At 39.6% G+C, this 17,487-nt stretch overlaps 1 protein-coding gene across 6 annotated transcripts in view; it reads right to left on the minus strand.

Annotated features, from left to right (window-relative positions):
- SUSD1 (sushi domain containing 1) overlaps window positions 1–17,487 on the minus strand; it is a 119,987-nt gene that overhangs the window by 46,057 nt on the left and 56,443 nt on the right. For all 6 annotated transcript variants that reach the window (XR_006885846.1, XM_046644444.1, XM_046644413.1 and 3 more), the window contains 2 exons: window positions 13,055–13,167; window positions 8,241–8,433 (listed from right to left, as the gene is read on the minus strand). Coding sequence is in view for 5 of the 6 variants with exons in the window: in XM_046644444.1 (XP_046500400.1) it covers window positions 8,241–8,433; window positions 13,055–13,167 (306 nt within the window). In the remaining variant the exon portion in view is untranslated. The remainder of the gene's footprint in view (window positions 1–8,240; window positions 8,434–13,054; window positions 13,168–17,487) is intronic.

The following is a 17,487-nucleotide window of genomic DNA, read 5'->3' on the forward strand; positions in this document are numbered from 1 at the left end:
AAATAATGAAGGGCACAATAATGAAGGAGACCTTTCCAGTTCTTTTTAGGAAGCAAAGAAAATACGAACGCCTAAAGCTGCTAAAATGGTACCAAAAAGACAGGAAGCTATAAACCAATATCACTTATAAATATTGGTGCCAAAATCCTAAAGAAAATATTAGTGAACACAATCCAACATCATATAAGAAATAATACACCATGACCAAGTGGGATTTATTTCAGAAAGAGGGAAAGAGAGAGAAAAGAGGGCAGGGCTTGGGGGGGGGGCGGAGCGGAGAGGGGGCACGAACAAGACGGAGAAATTTGAAATTATATCAAATTAAAAAGTTACAAGGAAATGAAATAAAAAAAGAATATCTTGTAGCTAGCTTTCCTTTGCATTGTATTAATGGACATTTTAGACTAAGAAGTCATAGATCTTTTCTCTGAGTTCAGCCTTGGAGCCTCGTTGTCTGTACACATGATTAGAATATGGTAGTTCTGAAAAGAATGAGATGAGCCAACCTATTGCCTCCAGAGCCATTTAGGACCTATTTAGTGAAGGGCTCCAATTCTAAATAATTTATTCATCCTTATTTACCCCCACGGGTACTGTCCTACCTAGCTGGATCTACGATATCAGTATCTTATCTTTAAAAAGAACCAGCATTTACTCTCCCCATTTAGGGCACATTACAAATGATTGGATATTCCTTGCAAAATATATGCCAATTTCTAGCTTGACCACCTGCAAGTATGAGTTTCTCAGACGGATGGCTTTTAAGAGAAGCAGGATGACTTCAGACATAATTCTTCTACCATGGAATACCGTTAGAATATTTATCATTTTGTGGGGAAACATCAGAAATGATGTTAAATTATTTATGGTCTTTATTTTGTTTGGACTTCGATTCTGTGAGCAGGAATCAGCTACGGGGGAAGTTTTATAAGGTTGACACAGATCTCAGATTATGCACGCTGTTAGAAAACCGGTATGATAAGCCACCTTAACAGTTACAGGTTTCTCCCAGGGGATAGAAGGAAGACTATTCTCCTCCCCATTCTTTGGATTTTTTTCTAACTTACCAACACTATTTTAGAAGTATCTAAATGCGTGCAATCATCTGCTAAAGAGGATAGAAAAACAAGCATTCCCTTACTCATAAATGATATGGTTTTAAAACCTCTAATTAGGAACAGCCTAAATAGACAGTTGGCTTTGTAAGGTAAATACTGTCAGAAAAAAGGGCTACAAATCAACTATTTTGAACACAAAGTGACTATTTTTATCACTGCTCTATAAATAGCAGCAGCGTTTTATTATCTTTTAGTTGTCCTTGATGCACATTTTTCAAACAGTTTATCTTAGAGGGAACAAGAGCATATAAAATTGTTCAAACTTGGGAGTTTTACTGTTATTAGGTTGAAATTTTTCCTAAGACAAATTTGGTATCTGGTTACAGCTGCCTTAAAATTTCCAGCCTAAAAGTATGTGGCCATATTATCTGGAGAGGAATGTGGGGGATTCAATCGCTCATCCATCCATGCAGGGAAAATTCAAACCATTCTGTCAGCCCAGCTCCTGACGCTCAGCCTCCTAACGGAAGTGGTCAGCGTCCTATTTGGGCACAAGTCCTTGTGATTCAACTGGCAACACAGAACTGCTCCCTGGGTACTGATGAGAGAGGACAGTCTCCAGCTCAGTGACACCAACTATTTATCAAATCAGAATGAAGAGAAACAAGGTTTAGGGAACATGGCTTGAAAAACATGGATTCCAGCCATTCCTCCAAATCATCGAAAATAACCTAATCCTACCCCTGAATCACGCCTGATTAGCAGAGCACAGGCACTCCTAAGGCGTCTTTCCTTGTCCACCCCACACTGAATTGTGCTTTTCTGTAACACAACGAGCCACACTGCGGAGCAACATAAGAAACAGCCTCATGAAATCCTCATAAAACGCTGCTGAAATACTGTACTATTTATGAAACCCCCTGGAATCAGAAATTCTCATCTGATCTCAGTGTTGAGAAAATTCTACTTCTCCCAAAACACATTACTTTGCTGTGACCTATGGACAATGTGATGGCTCCCTTTCTAACTGGATGGGGTGAAAACTTAGAATTAAATTTGTGAGCCACTAATGAACAAGTAAATAGGCTAGAAGGATACGAATTATTCTTAACCTTATTCCTACATCTTCTTTTGTGTCCTTGTCTTTCTCTTCTTTCTTCTTTAGCTTAGATATATAATTTATTATCTTTTATTTCATATACCCCTGCAGGTCACTCAAAGTCTTTCCTAGAAATAAGATGGGATATAAATAAATACTCTTTTGTTTTAAAAAAATCCTATATTAATATTAATGTAATAAATCACAAAGGAAAAGGTTAATAGATTTGACTGCATAGAAATCTAAAACTTTTCTATGTCAAAAACACCATAAAAAAATTAAAAGAAACTATAAAACAGGAGAAATGTTTGACACAAATAATAATCAAACTCTTACTATATGAAGTGGTATATATCAATAAGAACACAAAATTGAATACATAAATGAAATGATGATAAACAAATCAGTCAAGAAATTTGGATGCTGAAATAAACGAATTTGAAGGAACCTAAAATTGCCTCCCTATCAGAGACTCCCAGAACTAGAATGGATCTTTCCTGGGCAACCCTCTAACATCACAGAGGTCAATTACCTTGCTCAAGTGTGTTAAAGGTAACACACTTATTTACCTGTCTTCCCATTTCCATAAAGAAAGGAAAATTTTGGCCTCTCTCCACTCCCAATTCACTAATCCTCAAAGACAGAACAGTAAATATGTAATCATTGGTAGAAGACTACCATTCCTTGGGTAGCATTTCTTAGTGGGTGAGAAAGCAGTCTGCCCACTGCCATTTCCTCGGCATCTCAGCCTGAGGTTGGGTGGGTGAGCCAGGTGAGGTTCCCTTACAGATCCAATTGCTCATACTTCTGGGGGAAAGGAAGTAGGGAGCCCCATTTGACCACATATCTAAGCCTCATTCTCCAATATAGCTTTTACCAGAAACGCTGTGTGGGGAGTGGTTCCTGGGAACCTACCCAGGCAATAAAGTTAATACCTTACTTCTCATGTGTCAGTCTGTTAATCCTGTGCAGCCTCAGGTGGAAAGGAGGGGTAAGATTCAGTCTCTCCCACCTGCGAAACGTGAATACACTGATTGGGACCTTGAGTCTAAAGACAAGAGCTGCCAGAGGGAGCAAAGCACCACGGGGGAAGATGCAGCTGGAACTGCAGGAACAGATAGGGGAGATGTTCGACTATCAGGAAGACGTCACAAATCAGGCAAAGCTTCAGGACACAGGTTTCTTAGGCATAAGCAGACAGAATTATTTTGGCTACTTTCGTTTTCTTTCTTTGCCTCTCTCTTTCTTTCTCTTTTTACTTATTTATTTTGTCTTTCTTTTTATCATGTCCTTACCTTCAAGTGAGGGCTTTAAATTGCCCAGAGGTAGCTAAGGTCTTTGTGGTTAGAGCAGTGCTACTCAAAATATGGGTTGGCAGCACCAGCAAGGCCTGGGAACTTGCTAGAAATGAAAATTTGGGGTCCCTACTCCAGACCTACTGAATCAGAACCTCTGGGATGGAGCCCAGGAACCTGAGTTTTAGAAGCTCTCCAGATGACCTATGTCTGCTAAAGTTTGCAAAGCACAAAGAGAGCAGAGTGGGAGACTTTCGGTGATTTAGAGAGCATTTTGGGAAGCTGGATGTTAGCAGACAGCAGTAGATCAGCTGCCCAAAATTCTGTTCCTCTTTAACTTCTTTGGAAGAGAGAAGTGCAAAAAGATTGAATCCATGGTTTGTCTACAGGTTCAGGAGTCGCCCCAACACCACAGGCTCTCAAATTGCTTTGGATTATTTGTTTTACAGATGCCCAGACTGAGGATTCTCCAGCGGGGATTCTTCTTGGGTTGAAGGAGATAAAATCCAGTGGGATTATTGCAAACTCAAGGGCTAAGAAGGAATTCTAAAAGGTGCATGCCTAGAACCATCTGTTTCCAGAAATAAGATTTGCCCAGTCTCTGAAAAATAAAATAAAATCAGTTTACAAAACAGGTCTTGGTCTTGCAGATAGGCCAAAAGTAGAAGAGAATGAAATAAAGTGAAGGAAATCACACCAAGAAGGGGAAGAAAATTTAAAATCATATTGGCCCAGCTAGAAAAATATGACAAGGAAAAGGAGATATGTCCAAACGTAACTGCTCTAAAGAGACTGGAAAAGATAAGATTTACTAGGTCAGAGAAAGTGGCTCAAAATCATCAAAGAGAAGAACAAAGGGACTATTTTGGAGAACAGACTAAAATGACAACCCCCCCCCCCAAAGGGTACCCAGATCCAAGTATTAATATATCAAGAAGGGTCCTCTTAAAGTTTTAAATAGGGAACACAAAGAAAGCATTAATGAGGAACTCCTCAATAACTGGAATTGTGATACTACATATAGAAATTAGAGAAAATGTGGACATATTTAAAAAGAGAAAAACTAGAAAGATCAGTGTGGAATTCTTCAAGCATCATTAAATTAGTTTCAAGGTGACACTGTTCTTGTAGATGGGAGAGCAGGTATAGCACAGGCTATAAGGAGGAGTGACTGGGAAATGTACGGAGTTAGAACTTAAAGAGAAGGAACAGAAAAGTAGAGACGTATTAAGGGGGATCCAGTGAGGATGACAATTGATCAAGCCTAGGCCTGGGTTATAGGCTGAACTTAATGGAAATAAATGCCTCCTAATGAAAGTCAACGTGGGCAGGATTTATTTGAATGCTGGATGTTTGTGGCAGATCCAGAACTCTCTGGCATCATTTTCTCTCTATGGAGACCTCACTGGCAGAATCCAAAGTAATATGTTAGGAGAACAAAAATCTAAGTATGAAAACAAAAAGCAAACATAAGGAAGGAAAATACTAAGACCTAGCAAAAGGTATTAGCCAGATCTGGGGATAAAGAAGGAACAAAACAACTGGGACGGCAGGTTAAAAGCTTACAGCTCAGCTGGGCCTCCTGGAACAGTAGGAATACTCAGAGGGAACTGGAACCCTGGAGGTTTATCTCTCCGATGCAGAAAAGGAACTGTGGCAGGAAGGAATGCTTCAGTTCCCATCAAAGAAGCACAGGAGGGTCAAGTCTTCGAAACTCAGTTCTAAGGAAAGGTGGGGCTCGGGTGAAAAACCACTAACCTAAGGGACTTCCTGGCCCTCGTTAGACCAGTGAAAGCACGGGGTCCAGAAACTCCACAGCAGCTCAAGAATCTGCTGAGGGTAATTCTTCAGGGGAGACAAATATGAAACCTCCCAACCAGGAAGCAGGACTCAGAGGCAAGGCATTCAATAACAGGAGCCCAAGGGGCTCAGCACTAAAACAGTTCTTGGGATCTTTCTGGGGATAGAGAAATTCAGAGAAAAGAGTAGGAAGTTGGGGTTGCGACCGGGGCAGACAAAACGTTTTTCACTTGAAGAGCTTCCTACTATAAATGTAGGGCACCCTGCCCACAGAGCAAGGAGGCCCTTTCACCAAACAGATAAAGATCTGCAGCAACAGTGGAGGATGGGTAGAGACAGGGCTTAAAGGAGAAATGAGAATGAAAAGGTTCTAAATACTTGGGACGGGCACCATGAAAGACCTGGAGCCACCAGTGCAAAGTTCTAAAATTTTCAAGGAGAGTGGGTTTCCCTTCCCCCAAAACATATAGGAAGCCAAGTAAGCTCATGAGAAAGAGATTTCCAGACTCACTTTAAATTCACAGGCGGCAGACTCCAGACTGCTTGGTAACCTGGAGAGGCTGAAGCATCACGTGCTAGATTATTCTTACTACTGGTAATTTAGGGACCACATTGCCAAGGAGAAGGTAACAATGGACTTACTTTCTACACTTGACACCATGGGTCTTTCATTACATGTAAGCTAGAGTTTAGACCTCATCTTCTACCAGTTTCTCCAGCTCACTCTGCTCCAGCCATAGTGGCTTCCTTGACATTCCTAGAACATGGTAAGGACATGCCTGCCTCAAGACCTTGTCACTTGGTGTTCTCACTATGCATGCTTACTCCCTGGCTTCCTTCAGCTCTGCACTTAAATGTCATTTTATAATAGAGGGCTTCTCTCATCATCAATTGTCACTCCCTTTGTGATGCTGTATTCTTCATCTTAATACTTAGCCCCACCTAACAGATGATAAATTTCCTTATTGGTTAATCTGTATTCTCCCTGATCCCACAATTCCAACTCCACGACAGCTGGGACTCTTTTATCGCTCCTACATTGTCAGCTATCAGAACCTGCCTGACACATAGTAGGCAAGAAATAAACACTTATCAAGTGGATGCTTTTATGTGTCCGTGGCGTTTGAAGTTTTTGCTCAGAGTCCAAGGTTGACAAAAGCAAAGTGGGTCTAGACTGAGTATGCACTGGATTCTGGGAATAGAATTTTCCTTTTTTCTATTTAATAACTAAATATTTAGTGAGAAGCAGTACTGATTAAGAAGGAGGGCCCTGGAGCCAGACTGCCTGTGTTCAAATCTTAGTTGTACCCCTCACTAGCTGTATGATCTTAGACAAGCTGTTTAACTTCTCTGCGCCTCATGATCCTTACCTGCAAAACAAGGATAATAGTAAGGCCTTCCTCCGAAGGTTTGGTAGGTTTGAGTTGACCCAAGGGTAGCACTTTGAACACTGCCTGGCATATTTTTAGCACTCAAGAAATGCAGCTATTATTGTCATCATCATTATTATGTGCTGGGAACTTTCCTAAACACTTTACTTGTACTATGTCATATAATAATCACTCGGAAGGTAACTGAGGCCCAGGTGCAAAAAGAACGTAGCTAATCCAATGGTTTTTTTAAGAAAAATTGAGCTGCAATCACACAACATAAAAATAACCACTTTAAAGCCTACAATTCAGTAACATTTACTACATTCACAATGTTGAGCAACCATCATATAATTTTGCTTTTCTTTCTAAGTTTTGTATCTCTAGGACTCATATCGAGAAATAGGAAAATAAAACTTGGAACAAGATTAATTCAACTTTGGAGGTACCAAAGGAGTACCATCTATTACAAAACAAGCTTTCTAGGATGTAACAGCTAGAACCACTCTCCATCTCAGTGGGACCGCTCCGGCTGAGGCCAAGCAGAGAAGACACTGGGGAGGAAAGAATCTGGGACTTAAATGCCTTTGTGGTTTAATTTACAAGAGGAGATGGATTCTATTTTTACACTATAATTTCTCTGAGAAGTTAATAATTGGAGGAAATTCATATTCCAACTGTGAGCATTTTCTATAGCTGGGGATGTATTTTGGGGTTAGGTTTATGCTGTGATGAGGTGTTCACTGTGCCAGCTCTGTTGATCCATATAGGACAACGCAAAATCTGAGATGGAAAACAGAATAAAAAGTGAATTTTCATCCTCAGGTGCTACATGGCCCTCAGTAATATCTAACACATTTCAGAGTCTTCCAAGCACAAGGGCCAGAGTACGCACCCCTGACCCACAAAGAGCATGGTGAGCATGGGAGAGAGGCCTCAGGAAGGCAGGAGCAGGACCTACCCTATTCTACTGTTTTCCTTCAAAAGGGGCTGTCTCTTTGCTTGGTTGCCCATAAATTTGTCTTCTAAACCCAATGGATTAAAGACCTAAAGAAATCGTAGAGACTCCCGTGCCCCTTTCCACTAGGGAGAGCTGTGAGGTTGACACAGCTGGTCTCTCTATGGCTTCCTCACGAAGCCACAAGGCCTTTCTAAGGAAGCTGACTTTCACCAGGCCACCGTTCTCTAGGTCATGTGCTCATATAGGGCCCAGTCATGAGGCTTCTTTGTCCTACCAGCGCTCAACACAGTGAGGTTCACATTTCTGATCTCCTGGAAGTTGGTCCTAATTGTCTGTAATGAGTACCTTAGGGCTCAGCTGTCTTAAATCTGGGGTGAGAGCTGGGAGGCCTTATAGTATTCTCAATCTATCACTACCAGGGAACCGAGTAAATCAGTCCTCTCTTGGTCTGTACCCTCTATGAGCTGGAGCCTCTTTAGGCAAGGGGAGAAGTGGTAAGATTCAGGCACCTTGAACCCCAGACAAAGCTGGTAGTTTGCTAGAACTAGAACCCAAGTCTCTTGACTCCTAGACTCGCATTCTTTACACTCCCCACCTTGTCCACTTCAATTCACATATTTGACTTGTCCTGAAAAACAGAAAGACATTGACACCTACCTGTAGGTGTGGTTGTTATCGTCATTTGCACTGAGTGCTGCTCCAGAGACCCCAGTAGGGTAATATTCACGGTGTAATCAGTTGCTGGGTACAGATCTAAACACACTACTGACGCTTGTTCCCTCGTTGTGAAGTTAAATGATGTTGCATGGTAGAAATTATTCAGATACCGCCTTAGACCCAGAACTTTAAACTGTCATGAGATTAAAAGAAAGCGTTGCATTAAATTCTGTGTTGGCTTGCAGATGTCTAGACTATAAGCAAAATGAAGATAAAGCAAGAAGCTTCCTTCTATTTGTCCTCACCCACTGAGAATTATTTTTTTTAAGATTTTATTTTTATTTTTTTAATTTTTCCTTCTTCTCCCCACAGCCCCCCAGTACATAGTTGTATATTTTTTTAGTTGTGGGTCCTTCTAGCTGTGGCATATGGGATGCTGCCTCAGCATGGATTGATGAGTGGTGCTGGGTCCATGCCCAGAATCCGAACTGGCAAAACCCTGGGTGGAAGTAGAGTGCACGAACTTAACCACTTGGCCACGGGGCCAGCACTGAGAATTATTTTTAATATAATAGCAAGCTGAACTGGGGAAGGACTTTCCAAAGCTACCCTAACCTATCCTATTCAACTTCCCCCTCAACCAGCTACAGGACTACACTTAAAATGCATAACCAAAGTTCAGCACACCGTACTTCGGCAGCCTGGGTTCGGTTCCCAGGCATAGAACCACACCACTTGTCTGTCAGTAGCCATGATTCTGGTGGCAGCTCACATAAAAAAACTAGAAGGATCTAAAACTAGAATATATAACTATATCCTGGGGCTTTGGGGAAAGAAAACAAAAGGAAGATTGGCAACAGAGGTTAGACTAGGGCAAATCTTTCCCAGCAAAAAAAAAAAAAGGGAGGGAGGGAGGATGGAAGGGAGGAAAGAAGAAAGGAGGAAAGAAAGAAAGAAAGACAGAGAAAAAATGAATAACTACATCTCAGAGGAACAAAATGTCAGACAACTCTAAGGAAATCCCTTAACATCCACCCAGGGAAAGGAGATTGCACTGAAGCTACTGGGCAAAGTTCTTTTAATTTCTTTTCATTCTTAAGGAATCCATAGACAAGACTCATGGAATAGAGTTTTTAAACTTTATGAAGACTATTCCAAATTATGCATTCAAAGCAACTGGGCAAAGGTATTCACTCGATCCTTCCTATCAGAGCTCTGGGAAAAGAGGTTTTGTTCCGTGGAGTCATCACACACACTGTTAACCCAATAATACTCCATCCATTGCCAACTCAAGATGCATATGTAACATAGGCATTTATAAGGGAAAACATATGTGAAAGTCTCAGAAGTAATATAATCAGTTCTTGATCAACCTGTGTTTTAGCTGCACGTCCATGTGTTTAGAGTTTCCTTTGATGCTCATCTCACTAGCTATATTACCTCTATGCCTCCTTATCACAGTCATTCTTCCACGACCCGAGAGCCAGACACTGGTTTATTAGGTGAGTCCTCTCTCCCCTAATTCTTAGCATTCTCTGGGGTAACTTAAGGGTCCTTATAGATAAGCCATCAAAACTTGGCCTCAGAGTTCCTTGAGCTCAATACTATGAAGTTTCTCCACTCCACTTTAGCTACTCATATCCATGGCCACATCCCAGACTGTATCACCCTCAGAGCTGCTCCACCACGATCTTGCAATCCCCTGTTCTTCTGGACTACTCACCCCCACTATGCCTGATCTCTCTCAAGAAACCCCCCAAGATTTCCTCACTCTTGATTTTCTACCAGTATTCCACCACCCCCATCCTCATCTTCCCCATCTATATCAGATACCATTGTCTATCACTTCACTTTTCTCTTGCCCAATACGCTCAATACCCTTGCCCCTTTGTTCTCAATTCCACTCATTCTAGAAAACTCAGAACACCAGGTCAGTCCAGATGTTTGACTCACCACTTCTACATTCAGGCTGCTGCCATCTGCTAGAGAAAACCTCACAGCTATGTAGGTTGCATTTCTACAAAGTCAGTCTCATCCTAAACTCCATGTAATTTAGTCTATAAACAAGAAAATTACTTTCTAGCTACAAACTTTGAATCATGCTGTATGCATGATTTTATGATATAGTCATTTTACTTAACTGTATTACAAAGTTTTTTCTCTGTCATTAATTCAGTCTATAAATAGATAGAGTGGCTATACTTGCCAACTAGAGTATACAGTGTTGGGTATAAATGGCAAGTAAGACACAGGACCTAACCTCAAGGAACTCACACATAAGTATCCAGGCAAATAAAATTCCCAGAGATAGGTGTTACAACACGTGAGGCTGCAGGAGCGCTCTGGAGGGACACCTGACTCTCCTCTTTGGGGATGAAGGAAGCTTTCTCTACCTTAATTGTGGACTGAAGGAGAAATTAGCATTAACCAGGTGAGTTGGGGATGTGAAAGTTCAGGGTAGGAAAAACCATTCAGATAGCAGGAACAGCATTTCGGGCAGGAGGTCAGTGAAGACCTTCCAGCTCAGATGACTGAGCTGAGCTTTGAAGGATAAGCATGAGTTAGCCAGGTAGAGTAAGGACACTGCAGGTAGGAGGGTCACATACATGAGGACACAACGCGAAAGAAAGCACAAGAAGCTCGTCAAGGAGTACAGGGCCTAGAGCTTACAGAATAGATTAGCCCTGAAGAAATGGATGTAGGAGCCTCCAGCATGGAGATAGTTAAGGAAGTCAAGATATTGGGTAAGAGGACCCAAATAGGGGTACAGAATGACAAGAGAACAAGCAAGTCACAACCTTGATGGTAATCGAATTTAAGGGAAAGGCAGAGGAAGGGAATCTTATGAAGGAAATGGAGAGGGGTCAAACTAACAGGAGAAAGAGACACTATTTCAATTGGAATGTCTGGTCAACAGCAGCAGATGCTGTCCAGGGTGAAGTGAACGTATTTCAAGTCTGCATGGTTTTCAATCAGATGAATGCATGATTATTTAGTTAACCAAACCTCTTTTTTTTTTTTTGAGGAAGATTATCCCTGAGCTAACATCTGCTGCCAATCCTCCTTTATTTGCTGAGGAGGACCGGCCATGAGCCAACATCCATGCCCATCTTCCTCCACTTCATATGTGGGATGCCTACCACAGCATAGCCTGCCAAGCAGTGCCATGTCCGCATTCGGGATCCGAACCTGCAAACCCCAAGCTGCCAAAGTGGAATGTGCGCACTTAACCGCTGCGCCACCAGGCCAGCCCCAAACCAAACCTCTACTGATGGACATTTAAGATGTTTCTAATTTCCTCTATTACAAATAAAGCTTCAGAGAACAGCTTACTCTTTCTGTGTATGTCTGAATAATTAATTATAGTACACTTCTAAAAGTTGTTGATAGATACAAGTTTGACAGATGTACTGTTGTAACAGTATTTTCTCCAAGTTTATAGAAGAATCAGGGTCTCTCATGGTTTGTTATTTTCTTCTTTCTAGTGAGGCATAATGTGTTCATGTGTGTTTTGGCAATATGTACATTCTCTTTTGCAAGCTGCCTTTGAATGTTCACTTTTTTCCAATGAATCTGTTAGGAGTATTTCACGTGTTACTTAAATTAATCTTTATCTAACGTATTAGAAAAGTTGCAATTTTTTTTCAATTTAACTCTTGTATCATTTGACTGTAAGACACGAAGTAAGGAAAATATATTTTCTTAACCAAGTACCTAACCAATTGTCCCAGAACCATTTATTTCTGTACTCACTTGAAAAAATTATCTGTATCTTATATTAAATTATTTGGGTACTTGAATATGTTTCTAGCCCCTGTGTTCTTTCTAATATGAAGAGCTGAATATTTCACTCACCTTCTTAAAATCCTTCAGTGGCTCCACATAGACATCAAAATAAGATCCAAACTCAAAATTACAGGATATAGGGCTTTTCATGATCTGGCCACTGCTCAGATTTGTGCTTCATCTCTTCCTATGTTCCCTTGCTTTCTCTATTCATGGCTCAAGAGAGCCATGTTCCCTATTATCCAACATGCTCCCCTACTTGTCCACAATGCCCTTCTCACCCGCACCCCACATCTTTTATCTGGTTAATTCCTACTCACTCTCTATGATTCAGCATAGTCTTTGCTTCTTGTTAAAAAAATTGTACCTAGACATACAGACACATATATACAATCTCCCATTCCATTTCTTTACTTTTTATCAAAGCATTTATTATACCATATTGCCATTGTCTGTTTACTTGTATATTTATATTAATTTGAATTGAAAATTCGAGGTCCTAATACCTGATTTTCTTTTGGTAAATGGTCAATGAATGAATGAATGGATTTGAATTTAATACTTAGTCTACTCTGCCAGATGATTTGCTAGGCACTAAAAATGACACAAAAATAACAAATCTAAGTTCCTGCCTGAATTTACTTATAATTTTACTTCAGATTTGTGATTTTTAAAAAGTCAAGTTAAATGTGGACCAGTAGCCATGTGATGAGTTTCTTAAAAATACACATCCAATTGTGAATTTGATGACAAAATAAGCTATAACTATTAAATGCACTAAAATAAAATATAACACATGTGAAATACCAGACAGGGAAAATGATAGCAAGTCACCAAATACAGTGTCTTCCTTCCATTTAGTCCTTCACTCGCATCCATCTCACGTCTCACATCCATCTCTAGAAATAAAATCAAACTGTCTAGAAGTTTATTGTGTCAGTGTTTTTAAAAATTTTGGATCCTCTCTTGGAGAACACCCAAATTTTTAAGTGACACAATTCTTTGATGGATAGCATAAGAGATCTTACTTGGTACACTCGTTCTGATCCAGCTTTCCTAGAATGCCTGTTCAATTTCAAACAAGCTTCATTAAATATCGAAATATTGAAAGTTCCATCATCTTCTAAGAGATCGTCTTCTTCTAAAAGATAAGAGAAAACATATGGAAAGGCTGCATCATTTTACCAGAATGTATCATGGCCAAGTACAATCGAAACTCTGAGATCTTAAGAGAGCCAACGGGGTGTTTAACAGCAAGAGCAATACATTTGGCTTCAAGTCCTGGCTCTGCAACTTGTGAATTGCGTGACCTCAGCTAAGTCACTTAACCTCTCTGAACCTCAGTTTCCTTATTTGTGAAATCAACTAATCCACTTTGCTTTTCTTACATCACAGGCTGTTGAGAGAATCAAATGGAATCATGTAAACTAATACAGCTGTGATATTTTTAGAAAGTTAATCCTATCAGTTGAACAATCCATAAGTAAAATGTCACGAAGTTAAGTATATCAATAGCCAGAAAGTCTAAGAATAAAGAAAGAGGTTAAGAAAAGTCAAACACCATGGGAGTTGAACTCTCAGAGCAGGTGTTTCCAACTTAGAAGATGACCAGAAAGTAGACGAGCAGGCAAGATTTTTGTATTTCAAGAGCAGACAGTATTTCAAGAGCTACTCAGATGACTAAAATTATTTTTACTCATTATTTTACTGAGCAAAATAATCAAAGAACAGACTTCTTCCAACCACTGTATAAAAAAAGTCACTTCACGCCTCTTCAGTCTGGTACATTCCTTCAGTGGTCTATTTTCTTAATGTAATTAAAAAGAAGAGGTTTGTTACTTAATAAATACAGAGCTTACAGAAAATCCAGGAGTACCACGGCTAATTTTCAAGGAAAAGCAAATTTCCTAACAAACGAGCCTTTACATTTTCTACGAATGAGAAAAAGTTTAAATGCCTATCAGAGAGAAGCTTTTTATCACTATCTTTTATGTGTATTTCTCCCACGGGAGTCTTTGCTACCTGAGAAGTAATAATGATAACAATAAATTATTCTATTCAAAATCGGAATTGTCCACAGCATTTTAAATATCCCTGACATATGCAGCACAAGGCAATTAGCTGGAAGAAAATATTCTTGGCTATAATTGGAAAATGTAAAAATATGGTTATGAGAGAGAATTTGAAGACCTATCTATCATATGTGCTGTCCTTTATCTTCACAACTTTTATTTTAAAGATTTCATAAGGACATCAGATAAAAAAATTGCCACATGCATGCATATGATTTTGAGGCAAATATACGTATGTAAGAAAAACTACATACATATATGTATATGTCTGTACACAAACAGAACATACAGCCAAAGTAGTGTCTGCATAGTTCCCATCTCAATATGATTTTCCCACTTATAGCCAGTATAGTCTGAATTCAAGAAGAGATGGCACTGTGAACAAAGGCATATGGCTCCCACTTGCCACCCCCAATCCTCACAGAAGTGACTGAGAATAGTAAAAATGGGTCAAAATTTGCATCTGGGTTGGAAAGAAGGGTTGGTTGCCATACACAAAGCAGAAACATGAAGATGTTTCTGCTTAGCACAGCGTGAAAGAGACTAGGAGAAAGCAAGACACCGAGAGCTACTGTGCAACATGCCTTCCAAGCAAAAGATTATGGTCTCAAAGTCTCAAAGGAAGGACTGGTACCCACAGTGATGGGGGTTGGAAGCAAGGACAGGCCACAGGACAAATAAGTGATGAGTGTTCCAAGTGGAGCCATTTAGCTCAGTGGTTCCCAATCCTAACTGCACATCTGAATCACCCAGACACGGCAGACCTGAAGTAAAGCTTAGACATCTGTATTTTTTCTGAATTCACCAGGCAATTCTGATAGGCAGCCAGGACATATGCACTCCTATTACTATTACTCCTACTCCGACTACTAATAACCCTTCCTTAGCATACTGGAGATCAGTCACAGGAAAGGACTTCTAAGGGGAGGCCAAGGGACCTGGAGGTTCCACCTGACAGAGAGCCTGGGTTGACAGAAGGAGGGACCTGGTTCTTTGCCGCCTCTGTAGGCTACAGAACCATAATGAAGGCAGGCAATGCTGAGCTGGCCCAACAGCAACAGCTTCACCAGTCAGGACAGCAGAGTGCTCAGAAGAAAGCTCAGGGCAGTGGGCTTTCCCACAGCTGCTCCCCAAAGGAGGCTGCATCGTCCAACCAGCAGTAAATCCTTCAAGATGAGATCTGAAATAAGCGTACTAACATTATCCAATAAAAAGTAAGATCAAAGGGAATGCCGTCCATTTTATTATGAGGGAAATGTCAGACCCAGATAAAACTTTTATCTCCCAAGGATAAGTGATCTAGAAGAAAAAAAAAAACCTCTATGAAATGATTCTACAAAAAAGAAGAGGGAGATCGTGCTTAGGAGGCAAATACTGAGCAAAGTAATGATAAAACGAGGCAACATCTGTTTGCACTTTCAGTAAAAAATTTTAAAGATAGGTTCAAACAGATAAAGGCTGAGATAAGAAAAAAATGCAATTGCAGAGAAGAACCTGGTTGAGAGAGGCAGAAATAAAAAGGGAAGGAGGTGAGGAAAAAAAAAAGGAAATGAAAGTGCAACAACAGAATTGAAAGTGCATTAAAATAGTAAAGATGAGAAATGTCAATACATATAGGCATAAATGCACATAGAGAACAAACTTGCTACATACTCATTGAAGGCAGAGGAAAAAGACATGGATATAAAAAAGGTGAAAATAGCAGACCAATGCAGACAGACAAGAAATTCCACATAGGAGCATTTGAAGAGCCAAAAGAACAAATGAAAAAAATCCCATAATCAGAGATTCAATGAAAGAAAATGTTCCTAATGTAGACAGACCGAAATCTGAAGACCCAAAAACTCACAGGCTACAAGGAAAACTTAGTGAAAAACATTAACGTTTATATCACCCATGACTGAAGTTTCATGAAAGAAAGGATTTCTGTCTCATTCACTATTGAATTCCCAACGCCTAAAACAACGTCAAACACATAGTAGGTAGTCAATAAACATCTACCATGTGTATGAATAAATGATTAAAGTCTTGAATTTCATGCATAAAAAAGCCTCTATGATATTGAGGCTGAAAAATCAGATTATCCACATAGGAATTTTTTTTAAATCACATCTTCTTCAAATTCCTCTTTCGAAACTTTAAATTCCCAAAGCCAATATGACATGCCTCCAGAATTCTGATAACAAAGGTTACGGCCCAAGAATTTTTTCTTCGATCAAGCTCCCATTTACTTGTGAAGACAACAAAAAGACATTCTCAGATAATCAAGGGCTCAGAAAGTACCCCACTCCTCAGTGAGCAAAAGAGAGAAATCATTGTGCAGCGAGAGACAAAAACAGAGAAAAAATAGAGAAGCTTTGGTGTGAAAGGACTGGTAGTAAGCAGAAAAACCATTAAAACATAGATTTAAATTAAACAAATTATTGTTTAAATAATTGTTATAAATATTGCTATAAATCAAGATAAAAATGAATTCTGTAAAGACGCAATACATGTTTAAAATTATTAAAAATAAGAAGCTGGCAATAAAATGCCATATTAAACCAATCCCATAAGGGAAGCAAGAGAGGAAGGAATAAAAACTACAGAACTCTAACTTCCCTATCTCATTCAGGGAGAAGTGAACATTAGTTCTGTCTTAACACTGGTAATCAGAGAAATACACATTCACATAGGATTTGTTTTGTTTTGTTTTTTAATGTGTAACGTAGAATAAAAGCAAAACCTCTACTGTCTGAATCACTGAAAAAGGAAATCTGTGGGACAAAAAGAACAACGGATGAATCACTGAAAAAGGAAATCTGTGGGACAAAAAGAACAACGGACATAACAAAGTAGCATAAAAAAGCGAAAAACTAAAATAGGATGACAGAAGAAAGGAAAATCGTATCACCAACAATAGTAATGTAAATTGCTTATCTACTCAAAATAAAACTGTTCTCAGAAAGTCTGCAGTAGAAGCTGTCTCCTAGAGGACATCTACAGCAATATTATCCAGAGAGCTTTTAAGAACAAAAGTGGGCCAAGGCATATCCTGCAAATAGAAGCACAAAGAAAGCAAAAAAACCAATATTACCATCAAAGTATAATTCAAGGCAAAAAAGATTTGACAAGAAAAAGTGAGCCATTTGTTACCAGTGAAAGTTAGAATCTACAACTAAGATATCAGTCATGAACATAAATATCATCGCATTAAAATGTGTGAGACAAAGCAATTAGAATTTCTAAGAGAAACTGAGAAAAATGGCAATCCAAGTAGGCAAAAAACAACAAAACGTAAGTGGTGAATAACCTGATTCAGAGAGTTGATTTAAGACTAGATCTTACTCTACCTACAAGCAAACACTCTGCCTTATCATCACAAAACTTTGCCAAACAGTAAGCCCCAA

The sequence above is a fragment of the Equus quagga genome, chromosome 1, assembly GCF_021613505.1.
Source record: "Equus quagga isolate Etosha38 chromosome 1, UCLA_HA_Equagga_1.0, whole genome shotgun sequence".
NCBI classification, from domain to species: domain Eukaryota; kingdom Metazoa; phylum Chordata; class Mammalia; order Perissodactyla; family Equidae; genus Equus; species Equus quagga.